The sequence below is a fragment of the Magnolia sinica genome, chromosome 6 (genome assembly GCF_029962835.1).
Source record: "Magnolia sinica isolate HGM2019 chromosome 6, MsV1, whole genome shotgun sequence".
Lineage (NCBI taxonomy): Eukaryota > Viridiplantae > Streptophyta > Magnoliopsida > Magnoliales > Magnoliaceae > Magnolia > Magnolia sinica.
This window is the reverse complement of record NC_080578.1, coordinates 96,147,462-96,163,388: the sequence shown is the minus strand read 5'-3', so window position 1 is coordinate 96,163,388 and position 15,927 is coordinate 96,147,462. Positions and strand designations below refer to the sequence as shown.

Below are 15,927 nucleotides of genomic sequence, written 5' to 3'. Positions count from 1 at the left end.
TTAATATTTGCAAGAGTGAGATTTTTGGGATTCGCATGGACAGGGATGTGGTGGCTATCTCTGGTGGAGACTTTTTTTGTTGTGGTTAGAGTTCTTTTACTATGTTGTACCTCAGCTGGCCCATGTATCGACAAACCAGTGAAACATCTTTGGGACAAGGTGGTCGAAGGGGTAGAAAGGAATCTATCAAGGTGGACTCTTGTTGGACGACAGACTTACGTTGATTAAAGCGGTCATGTCAAATTTGCCGCTTTATTTCATGTCCCTCTTAAATGTCTAAAAACTATCCAAGATAGATTGGAGAGGTTGAAACAAAATTATCTATGGCAAGGTGTTGTTAAGGTGATAAGTTCCATTTGTTTAGATGGAAAGAGGTTTGCAAGTCGTATGAAGAAGGTGGAACTTTAATAAGGGATTTGGAAACAATGAATTTTGCTATTTTAGGTAAGAATTTGTGGATGTTTGGTATAGAGGAAGGGAGCTTGTGGATATAGGTAGTATGGGTTCAAGATGTGGGGATGGTGGGTAAAGAGCTCGTATTTATATAAGGCTTCAAGTATATGGAAAGCAGTCACTAGTTTCGAGGCAAAATTCAAGGAAGGAGGTGTGCTTCCCTCTTCGAGATGGCAAGAGGAATCATTTTAGAAAGGATGACTGGATAGATGAGAGATCACTCTAGTCCGAGTTTCGGAGGTTAGGGTGGCTGTCTCCAGATAAGAATATCCCATTGCTAGGTGTTTTCCATCATGCGAGATGTAATGATTAGGCCTCCTTGTCGGAAGAGGGAGCGGGTGATGCCATTAGGTTACTTGCGAGTCTTCAGAGCTCTTGCCCCTTTATGGGTGTAAGTGGTTCTATGGTTTGGAATACAGATAGGTCCAGCCTATTTTTTGTCTGATCATCCTTCAAGTTGCTTTGAAAGCCCAAGTGCTTTGAAAGCCCAAGGTGATCCCCCCCACGCGCACACACACAACCAAAAAAAAAAAAAAACCACACACACACAAAGGTGGCGGCTTTTGCATGGCTAGTGGGAGGAACAAGGTGTTCATCCTTGCTAGTCTACCTTTACTTCTTTCATCCCAATTCTAGGATGATACATATGCCTTTCCAACCTTCCAAGGTCTAAGGCCCCTCCTAATTCTATCTTGTGACAGCATCATCATTCAACAATCTCTAAAAGTAGATTCTCAAGTTGTCACAAAATCCAGTCCTTCATTGCCGCCGTCATCTAAAGCCTTAATGCCAATGTATCACAATATCCAGTTATAAATTTAGGAAAAGAAGAAGGCAGACAACGTTGACGCTAAACTAGACAATAGAATATTGAAGAAAAATGCTAATGATAAATAATTAATATCTTTTTTAAAAAAAAGCACAAATCCAATTGGAATCCCCTGCTAGTTAAAAGGACTGTCCAGTTCTAAAATGACCAGTCAAACAGCACAATAATACCTCAGGATGCACCGCGATAGCTGTATCAGCAAATAATGTCTCTGGGCGTGTTGTTGCTATCGTCAAATAGTCACTCCTTCAGCATAAAACAAAGCATGTAAGCAAAAGAACTGGTACAAGGATTATCCTACGCAATGATGCATGAGCAATGCAATTTTCAGCCTTTCTATACATCATCTAGGAGATTGTATAGGTTATTTTAGTCAAAACGATTTTGTCAATCTAATCTAGTAACAAAGCATGTACTTGGGATTGTGTGTGTTTGGGTAACACAAGCAGCACAGTTATAGAATGTATGATAACAAGAACAAAATAAATGCAATGACCATGTAGAATATGTTTCTCTTCCTGAATTACTTGTCAAGTTGTCATACTGAAAAAGTAACAGATAAATTAAACACATGGATTTGTACAAGATTTAGCCAGTGCCACTTCAAATTGGCTAGAGATTAGTATTTTGAAACACAAACTAATTCCAGTTTATAAAAGGACAACCGAACTAAATTTATAATAAATTTATTTTATTTTACCATCAGAATTGCTCTACATACCAGAAATATGAGTAATCAGCAGGCCGACAACAAACAGTGTTAAAAATCCATATTGAAACTCTACAAATTGTTCCAACTGATATACCCAAAAAAGTGAAATGATGATGAGTTACTGATGAAATGATGGTGACAACGATGAGGATGATGGAAACAAAAAAGAATGGCTGTAAAGTTGATGATGATGATAATATTGTTTGCAATATCAATCGTATCAGCGGATAGACCATCAGTACTGAGGTTGGCCGATACGAAACAGCCTAGAAGTCCATAGACGAAATATCGTCAAATATCGCAATGTATCGGCGATGTGTCCATATAATGCAATATTTTCAAAATATCTCATGTTATATACTACTTGGTATTGACCATACATTCAATAGTATCATCAACACATTCTCAACCGACAGCCCCCTTCTGTTTTTTCTCAAAAAATCCCCCAAAACCCTAAAAAATCTCATTTTTCCACAAATCTTTTGCTTGTAATCCATTATTGAGGTAATTCCAACTATTCATCTTCCATTTTTTGGAGAAACAACCGGACTTTCGTGCAAAATTTGAGATCAGACAAAAGGTAAGCCCGATTTTCAACCATTGAGAAATATTTCGATTTTAATCCATTTTTTACTGTAAATAACTCAGAACCACTAGAACTAAGATACAAATCCATGTTTTGCATGCTCAATCATGGATTTCAACCTCCGATTTGGGAATTTGGGGGAAATGGGGGAAATTGAAGAAAATCTGAAATTTCCCCCATTTCACCCTTTTAAATTGTGATTAGAATATGAAAAAAAAAAAAATTTTTAAATCACATTGCACGTGTTATCGATTAACGGAGATTTGGATTTTAAAAAATATTTTTTAATTAAAAAATAACAAAAAAATAAATTAATCAACAGTTATTTATCCTTAATTTGCAAGTGTTTATGAGTGTTGGCTCATCTTAATATCAATTACACTCAATTTGAGAATTTGGAAAAAAGAATGGAGGAAACTGGGAAAATCCACAATTTTCCACTTTTTTGAAGGATAATGGAATTTTATTAAAGGCACACCGAAAAAACCGGCAAGAAAAGAAAACAGGAAATGAGAAAGGGGAAAATGAGAGAAGGGCTAACAATCAAAAGATTTCACAAAGGAAGCCAACTCAAAAACGAGAGGCAAAATACGGGCCAAAACCTATCAACAGAAGAAGAAGAAGAATTATTAAGCAACGGCCGTTCCTCTCAGCTCAAACAGCCCACCACACCGCCAGTAGGGACGTGTGCTAGTGAACCCCATCCTTAATAATCAAACCTCCTCTATGCCAAGCCCACAATTTTCCCCATTTCACCTATTTAAATTGCAATTAGAGTATAGAAAAATTACATTGAACATGTTGGAGGCTGATCTACAGATTGATGGAGGTTTTTGAATTTTTTTTTTAAAGAAAAATATTTTTAATTAAAAATATCCAATAATAAAAATAAATTAGTTTTTTTTAATGATGATATCAGTTTTCATTTATAAATCCAATGGAAAATTATGAAAACAAAAGGACGTATGAAAAACACAAGCAATACATTCGTGCTGGATTCTGAAACGTCTGTTGATAACCATACTGAAAACATTGCATGATGATGGTGGTGGTGGTGGTGGTGGTGGTGGTGGTGAGGGTGATGATGAAAACCAGCAAGTACGGCTGTAAATTTGATGACGATGATGAAGGTGGTGATAGTGATGTTGGTGTTGGTGTTGGTGATGGTGGTGATGAAGGAAACCAAAAAGTATGGCTATGAAATTGACAAGTACCTAGAACCTCCCGCAACACGATACTTGATGTAATAAAGAGAACCAGGCTCTTCAGAATACTCGACTTCCTGAGCACAAATAAGCAAGTTTCACATCAAATGATGAATTAGCTTAAATAAAGTAAATAGCAGATCGAAACCACACTTGTTCAAGTAAATCTTAGACATGCTATTAGGCAACACTGCATTACAAAAGCTGCAAATGAGAGCGGACAATTCAGCACTATTTGTAGAAATGTGGATCTCCATGCATTAAGAATCACCCAACCACTAAAAATCTCAAGCCAAAGATGTACCATGGAAGGTACGCATTGCAGGAAAATCCCGAGTGTTTCCACAACCAACAACTGCGGAGTGAATCAACAACTCAGAATTGACTGCAGTCCAGAACTGAGACTCCTAAGATCATGATCATAAATGAAAGTTAAAAGAGCACATAAGTACCTCACATAACAACATATTAGAACTATACAACAGAAAGTTCGAGCTAGGCTTCAACTTTCTATGGCTTACCTAGGTGCAATGATTGCCACAGGTTCACACACGGTACATAAACTTGAAACACTTTTAAGGAAAACTAACTGAAAAAAAGTAAAATTAAAGCATTGCTTATGGAAAAATAAAAGATCTCATTAATGCAATACACTTTGTGTGTGATATTTGACAGATACATAAATAGCTGAGAAGCTACAGAATTGGCTGGCTATAATCGTCATCCACCAAAACTGAATTAACACCCCGTGGTAGGTAGATGTACCCTTCTCTTTCTAGTTTTGGTAATACAATGGTACAAATTTGTACTATCAGCAAAAGTTGTGAGAAAGCATGTATCTGTCAATAAGAACGGGAGTAAATAGTCATTCCCTAGATATATACACTCACTCAATTTTTAAGATACAACACACCATTATAGAACAGCAGAGTTCGATATCCATCAAAAGATAGCATACCAAGTCCGAGACTGCAGTCTGAAGATTAGGAGACCAGTTGACCATGTAAGATCCTGAAAAAGAAGATTATTACTAGCAGAATATCAAAGACAAATCATTACATCTCTTTTTACAGGTTCAGTTCCATTTCTCCTAAAGAATATTAGATGCCAAGGAAATGAAGGACCACACAAGGCAGTCTAGTCTAGAGAATTTGTTTCAATAATTTACTGTACAACCATGAAGATAAATCGAATAAACAATCCCAGATTTTCGGGCACATATAGTGCACAATTTGTACGAAGATTGCATATGATGGTCCCCATTTGGGGAAAAAATGGTATAATAAACCAAGCAATTGAATTTTAGTTAATTTTGTCCTGAGCGTCGCCATACTAGCACATTATGATGGGGACATCACGCGCATACGCACACGCACACCGCCCCCCCTACTCATGTACGCCAGGAGAAGGAGGGCCCCACCGTCGATATAGATCGATGACGACGTCTAGGGAGGGCCTCTTAGTTAGAAGACGGAGTTTTGGTTCGTTAGAATGGGCCCGATAGTCAAGTAAAGCCCATCATGAGATCTCATGATCGTGACCCACTAGTCTGATTGATCTCATATTTTAGGTTTTGCTTAATAATGTTATTTAGAATATCATGGACGGATTAGATTTCTTTAATTAGTTTTTATTTTGGTTTACTTCATCGCCAAGTAATAGTTTGTGCAGATGGCGCGAGTTTAGGGTATAGGTTTTTTCTTATAAATAGGCACCCCTTGTAGCTTTTCTATTCATTGAAGATTAATAAAAAAAATTCCTGCGTTTTTTTCTACTCCTCTAAGTTCCTGAGTTGTGGAAAATCCAATTGGGTGCGAAGCCCTCCCTTCATCGAAGGGCTAACTACTGTGGTGCGAAGTCACATCTATCCCAATCCGCCCCTATCGCCTATCATCCATACTTCTCACCTTCTACAACCATCCTCGCCTCGAATCCATTAGTTTTTGCAGTAGATCTTCTCCCTACAGCCAGTTTCCAGAATCTGGCCCTACAGGAGGACAGAAACTTCGGCGAAGCACCACACACAGCCCGTAACTCGGATCGACCCGAAACTTGGGGGGTTTGGTGCCCACCCCTGGCCGACCAGAGCCAATGAGTCAGTTTCTAGGTGTGGGACCCCCTTGCACGTGCGGCCAGGCCCCTGCACATGTGCGTCAGGCCTGACCCGCTGTCCGCACGCAGGAACTGTCTTCCGGTTCAAGTTTTCTTCTGATTTTACCCTCTTATACCTGTTTTCATAAACTCTAACCCTAGATTGCATTATCCTTAATTTATTTGCCCCTTTTCTCACTCTAGGGTTCCTTGAATTGAAATTGGTGAATCCCTTGGATTAGGGACCAATTGTTGTGCATGTGTGGATGATTATTACTTATCTTTGAGCATCATTTGGTTTATAATTTTTTACAGATCCAGGCATCCAGCCCTAGCCTGTGTAGGCCTGGACCCGTGCAGATTCCTCTTGTTTGAATGCTTGAGCTTTTGTGTAAGATGTGGAATTATTATGTGATTGTTTGAATTAGTATGATCTAAAGCCTGAAATCTTGCATATCATATTTAATTTTCATGTCCTGCATCACATTACCATTACCAACTACCACCTTCCTCGTCCACCATGGTGTTGTATTAAAAAAATAAAAGCATTATTTAAAAATTGAAGTTCAGTGATAATAACAAACACAACGTTCCCATAAAACTGAACATGGACTATGTTTCAAAAAAATTGAACATGGATTGTTTCAAATATGTGGAGTCTAACAACTCACAGTACGGCAAGTGGACAAGGTGAGCATGGTTCAATGATGTGGTGGACGAAAGAAGCCATGGGGCACATGAAGTGGTCGGGGTTTTTTATGGGGATTGTGAGTTGGTTGCTGAGGAGAGTGTGATGCAGGACGAATGGCCTAAACTAGGATGATGCAAACATATAAATTAACAGATTACTAGAGTAAATCAAAGCATAAAATAAAGCCAATCTACCACAAATTTAAAGAAATCAAATATTCAATTAAGCTCAAGTTCAAGGCCACATCACAATCCCGCCAAATAGATCATTAAGGCTATTGATCAGGCATGGCCCAGTGGAAGGTAGAACTTCATCTAGCATAAGATTTGTTCTATATTCGTTGATTCACCTACGCTTTGCTAAGGTTTGAATGGATTAGGGTTTGGGTTTGAAAATCAAGAAATTGAAAATTTTAGGATTTTATAAAAGGCTAGGGTTAGAGTTAGGGTTTTATAAAATAGAGAAGAAGAGAAAGGATCAATGAGGGGGAGGCTCTTTGGTTGTACAGACGGCAGGTCCATGCAATGTACGGGCACGTCCGTACAGTCATACGAATGGTGTGGTGGGGCTGGGTCAGTTTGGTCAATGATGAATTGGGTCGATGATGATGGAGTTAGGGTTTAAGAAAGGAGAAAAAAATATTCAATGGAAAAAAACAAAAAAAAAAAGGAGGGTTTTAGAGAGACAAGAAAGAAATACCTTGATAGGAAATTAGGAATAAGAAGGATAGCTTGGAATCACTCCAATAGCTTCACACCAAATTCCATTCACAGGAATTTTTCTTACTCAAAGAAACAATGTAGAGAAATTTCATTCAATATGTCCATAATCTCAGTCTTAAGTCTCAAACAAGTATATATAAGAAAACCTAAGCAAACCCTAAGTCTAGAGCTATTCTTGACCGTCCAATTCTATTAATGGTCAAGATCAAAACATAAATCTCTAATAACCTAAAATAAAACTGAAAAATAAAGCAGAAATAAAGAAGTGTTACACGGCACGAGGATGATCTCCAACGTGCAACAGGTACATCCACACATCCACACATGATCAACGACCTGGATGAATGCGGTCCAACATGTCCATGGCTCGAATGTGCAGACTAAAGTGTCCATACACCTAAACCCGAGTCTCCTAACATATCCAACGGTCTGAATCACCAAAGTGATGAGTCCAAGAGATCTACATTTGTAACATCCAGTTGTGGTCCAAGTCAAGCTAGGTGACGGCCAAACAGTACAAAGACATATCAATCAATTCTAAATAAGCAACCCACATGCATCTTCCCAGTGTGGGGTCTTCAAAGATGCACAAACATGCATTGAAGTCTTTAACGCAGCTAAAAACTCGAATTGGGTCCACTAGGCCCCATCTAATGATCATCCAACTAGAATGAAGCTGGGGCTAGGGCTGGGGCATCATCTTTCCTCCTTCGATAAACTCCTGTAGATGCTCAGATGCCCTCATCAAAGCAGAACCCAAAAACAAGACCAAGTTGATTCAATCAAGGAAAACAACAAACAGTATATACGGATTGGTTTTGACAGTTAACTACGATAAAAGAGACGACTCTTCAAAGGGGATAAAAGGGGCAAGTGGAGAATTTCCATTCCTAGTGAAGATTGTATCTTGGAATGTTAGGATACTGGTAGGTCCCCAAAAATGAGCCCAAATCAAAGGAGTTTCTAGGCATCAAAAGGCTCAAGTGATACCATTTTCAAGAGATGAAAATCCAATCTCTGGATAAAGGTGTTCTTGACTTGTTGTGGGGAGTTGGAACAAGGATTGGGTCCCTATGGATGTCATAGGAGTTGTGGGAAGCATTGTGATTATTTGGAACTGCCAATCTCTGGTCTAAAGAGAGCTGGTGAGCAAGAATTTTTTATTTTTTTTTGTATTAGTCCTATTGAAGAATATGGCAAAATGGATAAATATGGGTTTTCTTTGCAGTTTATTGTCCAAACTAGTCTAGTTGTCACAATGCTTTTTGGCTTGAGCTGGATAGTGTGAGAAGTGGGTGAGAGGTTCCTTGGTGTGTGGGAGGAGAATTTAACAAGATCATATTCTCCTATGAAAATTTAGATGGGAGCCACATTCCAAAAAGTATGAGGGAATTCTTGGATTGGGTGGACAGAAATAAGTTTATTGATCTTCTTATGGGTGGAGTGAAATTCACATGGTCTAATATAACAAAGACCATCTGGCAATGGCAAAGCTTGACAGATTTGTTAGGTCTCAAAGGATTGAGTGTAGTTCCCATTAGTGGGAAAAAGTGGACTTCCTTGCCCAATTTCATATCATCGTCCTGTTATTCTGGATTCCAAAGAGGAGGATTGCCCTTTAGGTTCAAATTCATGTGACTCAAGGAAGAAGGGATTCCCTAGAAAGTCATGCAGTGTGGAGAGCTTTTAAGGTGGACGGTTGGGGAGGTTATAAGCTAGCTAAACTCAAACTTTTCAAAGGAAAGATCAAGAAATGGAAGAAATCAATTTGGTCAAGTATAGTAAGCTAAAAGATATAATTTTATACGTGTGTTGGATTTAAAGGAGGAATCTGAGCATTTGTCGAGGAGGACAATTTTACAGTCTTGATTAAAGTTACAAAATAAAAATAATTGAAGGAAGAGGAAATTACATGGCAGCAACATTCCTTGGCTACTTGGATTAAAAGGGGAAGGGGAGGTGCTTGCGCCAGTTAGGTTCCCAAATTTTCTCAGAGGAAATGAAAGTTGATTTGTTGGTGTTCATTTATTTCTTCAAAATACATCCTCTCTCGAAAGAGGTGGGGGATCTTTCATTACTCTCATACCGAAGAAAAAATGGGTTGAATGTTTAAAGGAATTTAGACCTATCAACTTGTTGGTGGTTCGTATAAAATACTAAAGATTCTTGCTTCCAAATTTAATTAAGTGCACCAGAATGTTATTTACAAGGCTCAAAGGAAAGGACGTTCATTCCTGGCAACCAAATTCTGAATGGTGCCTTGATTGCTTATGAATGCACTAGTTCATGACACAAGGAAGGAACAAGTGGGTTACCTGCAAGCTTGACAAGGAGAGGGCAAATGGACATGTCAACTAGAAGTTTCTTCATTATACGTTGGAAAGATTGGGGGAAATGAATACAGGAGTGTGGTGTTGGTAAATGGCTCACCTCAAGGCTTCTTTAGGGTTCAAGAGAGTTGTAGTGAGGTGACACATTGTCCTTCTTCCTCTCTGTAGTCATTGCAGAGGCTCTCATCACGATGTTGGAGAAAGCATGATCAATGGTTTTATACAAGGATATGGAGTGGGAAATGCTAGTCTTCAAATTTTTCATCTCCAATTTGCCACTGATACTCTTCTAAATTGTGATGCCAAGGTTCCACGAGTTAACAATCTAAGGTTATTCGACACGTTGAGGTGTGTCAGGTCTAAAAAACAACATCCAAAAAGAGCGAGATTTTGGGTGTCAAGCTGGATCTTGATGAAGTCGTGAGATTTACAAGTGTGTTTGGCTATAAAGAAAGCTATCATTCATCTTATTCTAGCCTCCCATTGTGAGTTGGTAAGCCAACAAAGCATTTGTGGGACAAGGTTGTTGAGAGAATTGAAAGCTCTCAAGCTGGAAGTGCAGATATTTGCAATATAATGGTAGAATTATTCTTATCAAGGAGGTCATGTCAACATGCCTTTGTACTTCATGTCCTTATTCTAGTGCCCGGACTTCGTGCTTGGTAGATTGGAAAAGATTAGAAGGAACTTCCTATGGATAGGCTCAGAAGATAACGATAAATTCCACCTCATGGCCAAATAGTGAGAGGAGGCAAAATTGGGGACATGAAAACTATGAATGTTGACTTAATGGGGAAGTGGTTGTAGAGACATGAGGTGAAAGATTATAGCCAATGGAAGCCCTATTACCTCTTTGCAAATGTGAGGTGGTTGAGGGAGCTAGTTTACAAAATCCTCTTCTATCTACAAAGCTTTAAGTGCTTTGGAGGCTATTTTCAAACTCCTGGATTTATTCAAGGAAGTTCCTTATTTAGTGGGTAAAAACACTTGAACTCCCAATGCTTTTCCCTAGGCTGGCTTTTGTTGTGGCTGATAAGGAGATGTTTTATCTCCCAATGCTTTGATATGTTAGGGGGCCAAATGGCTCAGATTCCCACCTGACATTCGAGTTCGAGATGGTGCGATTGTTAGACTTTTTGGCAATGCTTGCCTCCTTGTCTGACTAGGATGATTGAGTTTGGAGATTGGAAATGATGCAGACATCAATGGTGCACCCTTTAGAGTGTACCAAAGGAGGAGGCGTCACCGACAGAGTACCGGAGCGGATGAGTTGATGTGGATAGACATTGGTTCCATCGGACCCATTTTTTGACGCGCTACAAGTGTAGGAGCGGCATGACCGCACCCTGACCATAGATCCATGGGTCAGATTTCACACTCTACCACACGAGTGTTTTAGTTTTAGGCGCTTTTGTTCTTTTTTCTTGTTTCAGGGGCTTTATTGCACTTTCTCTTTTTTTCGTCTTTTATTATTTTTCTTGTTTTTAGGGGCTTTATTGCACTTTTACTTTTTCCATAGTGTATATATACGTTGTGAGAAACTCTATTTTGATTATTATTGAATGAATAGAAATTCGTATTTTTTTTCTTCCTCTTTATTCAACAAATTAGAGTTTCAGGATTGGCCCTTACCACTCCGATTTCAGGTTTCCTTTTTTCTAGATCTTCAAGGTGTAGGAAAAAGGTAAGAATCATCCTCCTCCTTTTCTTTTGACAACAAAAGGACATGTACTTTCTTCATCTTGAACCCTTCATTCTTCACCCCTTTCGTTCCTCCCTGGATATCCCCTTTCTAGTTTGAACGGAAAAGAATGATGGTTAGTCAGTAGAATCAGATCTAAACTTGACCGTGGACTGATTTATGCTAGATCTAGGATATCTTCATATCCCTAGGTCCTCCATTTTTACTGTTTACGCGATTTTATGCTAAGGGGCATGATCCTAATGGAATGACCTCATCTTTGTGTTGAAATTTACCTAATCCGTTTGATTGGAAAAGGTTAGTTGATTCATGTATTTATTCGAACATTCTTTAACCTGATTATACATGCATCTAGGATTAGGTCATCATATGTCCCTGCATTAGGAAAGCTCATGAAGATTTTCTATCAGTTCATTCTACATGGCAATTTGATCTCTCTCCTTGAGAGCTCCATGAGCCGGAGGAATTTATTTGGTCATACAGAGGACTGCTTGAGTTATTGCCTTCAGATGATTAATGGGTAATAGTAAAGTGCTCACAATCAAGAATCTTTAGAAAAAGGTATATGATAATTACAAATGTGTGTATTTTGTGCCTTCAGGATGCTAAGTCAATGGATCACTTATTCATGCATTTTACCTTTGCTACGGAGGCTTGGAGAAGGTTCTTGATCTTCACAATCAAGAATCTTTAGAAAAGGTATATGATAATTACAAATATGTGTATTTTGTGCCTTTAGGATGCTATGTTAGTGGATCACTATTCATGCATTTTACCTTTGCTATGGAGGTTTGCAAAAGATTCTTGATCTTTCGCAGTGTTCTTGGGTAATGCCCGCTTTGATTGGGTCTTTTTGCTTGGTGCGGGCCACACAAGGGTGGAGCTGGTCCTAAAAGAAGTTTGTCAAGATTCTCACTCAGCATGGGTCTGTGGTCAATTTGGGCTGATCGCAATGACATACATTTTGACAACCATCTCCACAATCTGAATGAAGCATTCAGGAAGGCCAAGTTTGATGTGATTTCTTGGGGCTCGACCATTAGTTTGTTTTCCATATGCTCTTTTTTTCTATGGGCTGTTTGTCAGATGCTCTTTCAAAAATTTTGATTCCTTGTGTCTACTTGTATTTGTAAAGACTAGAAGTCAAATCCTCATCTTTGCCTTCTCTTCTTGTAATAGAATTTATGTTACCTCTAAAAAAAACTTTCAAAGAAAATTAAAACAGATCATATAGGATTACATGGATGTCTCTTAGTAACACCAAATAGTACAACTTTAAATATTTACATATAGTTTCAAGAACACAAAATCCAAAGTGGACCACGTGTAAACTTGAAACATTCTGACATGCACTACTACTGAGAGGACCAAAGCTGCCTACCATTCCTATCATGTTTACCCATTGAATAACTTAAAAGCAAACAAAGTTATCTCTCGGGAAGACTCATAGGCCTGAAATCTTTTGAGTCCACTACTTTCTTCGGAATAATGGCAATAAACAAAGCCCCCAGATCCAAAGATAGTCAACCTCTCTTGAAGAATTCCTTTACAAAGTCCATGTGATTAGGGATGTAATCTGACGGAATATTTCAATTCATCAGAACTTGCAGGAATGTTTTGAAGGAATTACAATGATGGCATGCTTTACAAACTTTGTTAACCATGCATGTTCCATGTCCATCTAGACTCAGTATTATGCACAATAAGATGGCCCTTGTCCAGAGGAACAGAGGACTTTTGAAACATGGATCCATCTTGGATAAGTAGAGATCGAGGTGCAAAAGACAAGGTCCTTGTCAATTATATATACATGCAGTAGTCACCTCCACAATCCTCAAGAAATGCATCCATTTATCTTCATGACGGATGATATCATATATCTGCATATTGCTACATGCCCATTTTTTGAAAGAACAGCAATATTTCAATATTCCGATATTTCATAATAATCAGATTTCCTTTCTTCAGATATAGAACTTCCCTCGGAGAAGCATTCCCCATGCTCACTACAATTGCATCAAAGACCAATTGGGTACTTCCCATATTATGTGTGGAAGGTAGGCCTAGCCTATTACACCTGGTACAATATGAAACTCGACCAAGTAACAATTAGGTGATATCACCAAGTACAAGAGACATTTGAGATTGATAAAGATACCATGAGGTATTTTCCATCAAAAGTACGTGAATCTTCTGCATAATAAAAGAATGAGTGCAGAGACAGTTCTATATGGGAGATGCATTAGATCTTAACTTCGATCAAATGGTACTTGTCATTTCCAGAAGACAAACTGTGAACCATTATGTTTGGTAATTACAAGAGGTAATAAAGCCAGTAAGGACCATTTGTGACCAAGCAACCCAATCATCAGAAGTCATAGACATTTACACCAGGAGCAAAATGGAGTAAAACAAATGTGTCAACAATAACTAAATTAAAAGGGGCATGTATTATGCAGCCAACATATAATTCCCTTTAAGATTAACTCAAACAAAATCTTGCAACTCATAGGTGAGAGTGAGACCTAACTTCCAAATGAATTTTATTTGCTTGTAAACAAACAAATAACCAGGGTTATCACAATGATGCATAAGACCCTTGTGTACCTTGATAAATTAGGCCCTTCTCATGAAGCCTGACGAAGGCCTCAATAACTGCACCTGCAACCATTGAGACGCATAGTTTCAAAACAAAAATACAGGAACTCGAGATAAAACCAAGTTGTAGAAAATGTTGCTCAAATAAAGAGAAAAATATTGTAGTTATCATAGTTGCAAAAGACAGACATGTAACTTTTATTAATAAGCACAGAGAATAACAAACACAAATCAAGCATTAAATCAAGCTCCAACAAATGCTCTGATTCTAACATACCATATGAATTTCCTAAAAAGGAAGAAAAAAAATGTGAGGTCTGATTGACTATTCAGGCATGAGGCCCATCAAAAATGAATTTCTTGGACTCCTCTCTCGCATTCAAATATACATATTGTTAAATAAAAATCAGAGATACACTCATTGTCTAATTCAAGGAAATTTATTATATAGAAAACTGTCTTACGACTTAGCTGCTCATCAAGGGTGAAGTGCTCTCTAGTCCAATCACAAGATGCACCCAATCTCTTAATCTGATTTGTAATGGTTCCACCATACCTGAAAACAAAAGAACACAGAAAAATCCAGCAAATGAGCCATATGCCCAGGAAATAAATGTAGTGCCAGCTAAAATGGAGCAAAGATCTATCTACAGAGCCATTATTTCCAATTGATCAGGGAAAAGCATCTTTTTTGAGCAATGAGGTAAAGTCAGCAATACCAAATGTTTTCATACTTCATTAGCCATCATGTCCAAACTCTAAAATGAATGAAACTAGCAATAGCATATAACAGCACAAAGCACCTACGTGCAAATTAACAAGCCAAATCAGGTCTCCTAATTTGTTATGGTAAGAAATACTAAAAATTCAGATGCACGTGCATCCCAAAATTATCAAGTAATGCTTGAGCGGCATCCCGATTCTTTGAAGAAGCAAAGCAAGTACTCCAACAGGATGTCAGAAAAACATATAAAATTTATAGAATCTAAAATAAAAACTAAGGCAAAAGGCAAGAAGGACATGGGAAGGCACATATGGTTTTCAATTTGAATTATCTGAACTTCGTTAGGGTTCCTCAACAAACTTTTACATACAATTATTGGAGAAAGTTTCAAAAGTCAGTGTTCACTAACTTGGCAAGACGATTAGGCAATGTGAACATCAGCTAAGTGGACTATTGACCAAACCAATTGAGCAAACTTAAAAAATAGATAAGAAATCTCGAAACGGGTTTTTTGAAGGGTATAAGGGGACTCAATTCTTCTACTACTGGCTTTTCTAATATGAACTTCCACAAGGGAATTCAAGAAAACCAAAGATCGAAGCCCTATAATTTTCATATGTCAAATCATCCATGTACAAGAATAGAAGAATTAAGCTAGCTTCTTTATTTCAAATTAAACTGTAAGGCAGTAATGGAGGTACATAGAAAAAATCAAAGGCTAGAAAACGTGGGTGGCTCTTCCAAGCGTCTCCACCAAATTATACTCCGATGGTAGCTCAAAGGTGACCCCAACTTGCAGAGTTGATGGTACATTTGAGGATGAAAGAGTAGTTAATCTTGCCCATTTAGGGCTTCCCAGGATAAAAGATTCCAACGAGGCAGATGCTAAGGGCTTGTTTGGATGCACATCAAATTCATTAATTTGACAAATTTTAATTACAAAATGCATGAATTATGTAATTGTGTTTGGGTTAGCCTTAATTAATAAATTCACAATATTCAAAAATATTAATTAATTAATTAATTCACCAATTGCCCAATTAGCAAGAGGGCATAAATCATGAACTTTGCAATTTAAAGTTCAAATTCTCCAATTCACAAAGTTGGGAAATCAAGAACTTTCAAAGGTTAAGCTTGAGAATTGTTCCCGCCCTCTACTAAACATCCATTTTGTAACCATTAATTGAATGGCTATAATCATTCATCAAAATGATGTTTGAGAGGGATAAGCATCAAGGCGAACCCAACATGATGAAAGGGCCAACCAATGACCCACCCTTTCTA

General features: G+C 38.0%; 1 protein-coding gene across 4 annotated transcripts in view; it reads right to left on the bottom strand.

The window, feature by feature from the left end:
- LOC131249164 (valine--tRNA ligase, chloroplastic/mitochondrial 2) overlaps positions 1–15,927 on the bottom strand; it is an 85,618-nt gene that overhangs the window by 53,762 nt on the left and 15,929 nt on the right. For all 4 annotated transcript variants that reach the window (XM_058249768.1, XM_058249767.1, XM_058249769.1 and 1 more), the window contains 5 exons: positions 14,384–14,475; positions 13,929–13,982; positions 4,744–4,796; positions 3,795–3,862; positions 1,453–1,528 (listed from right to left, as the gene is read on the bottom strand). In XM_058249768.1, the coding sequence (XP_058105751.1) occupies positions 1,453–1,528; positions 3,795–3,862; positions 4,744–4,796; positions 13,929–13,982; positions 14,384–14,475 (343 nt within the window). The remainder of the gene's footprint in view (positions 1–1,452; positions 1,529–3,794; positions 3,863–4,743; positions 4,797–13,928; positions 13,983–14,383; positions 14,476–15,927) is intronic.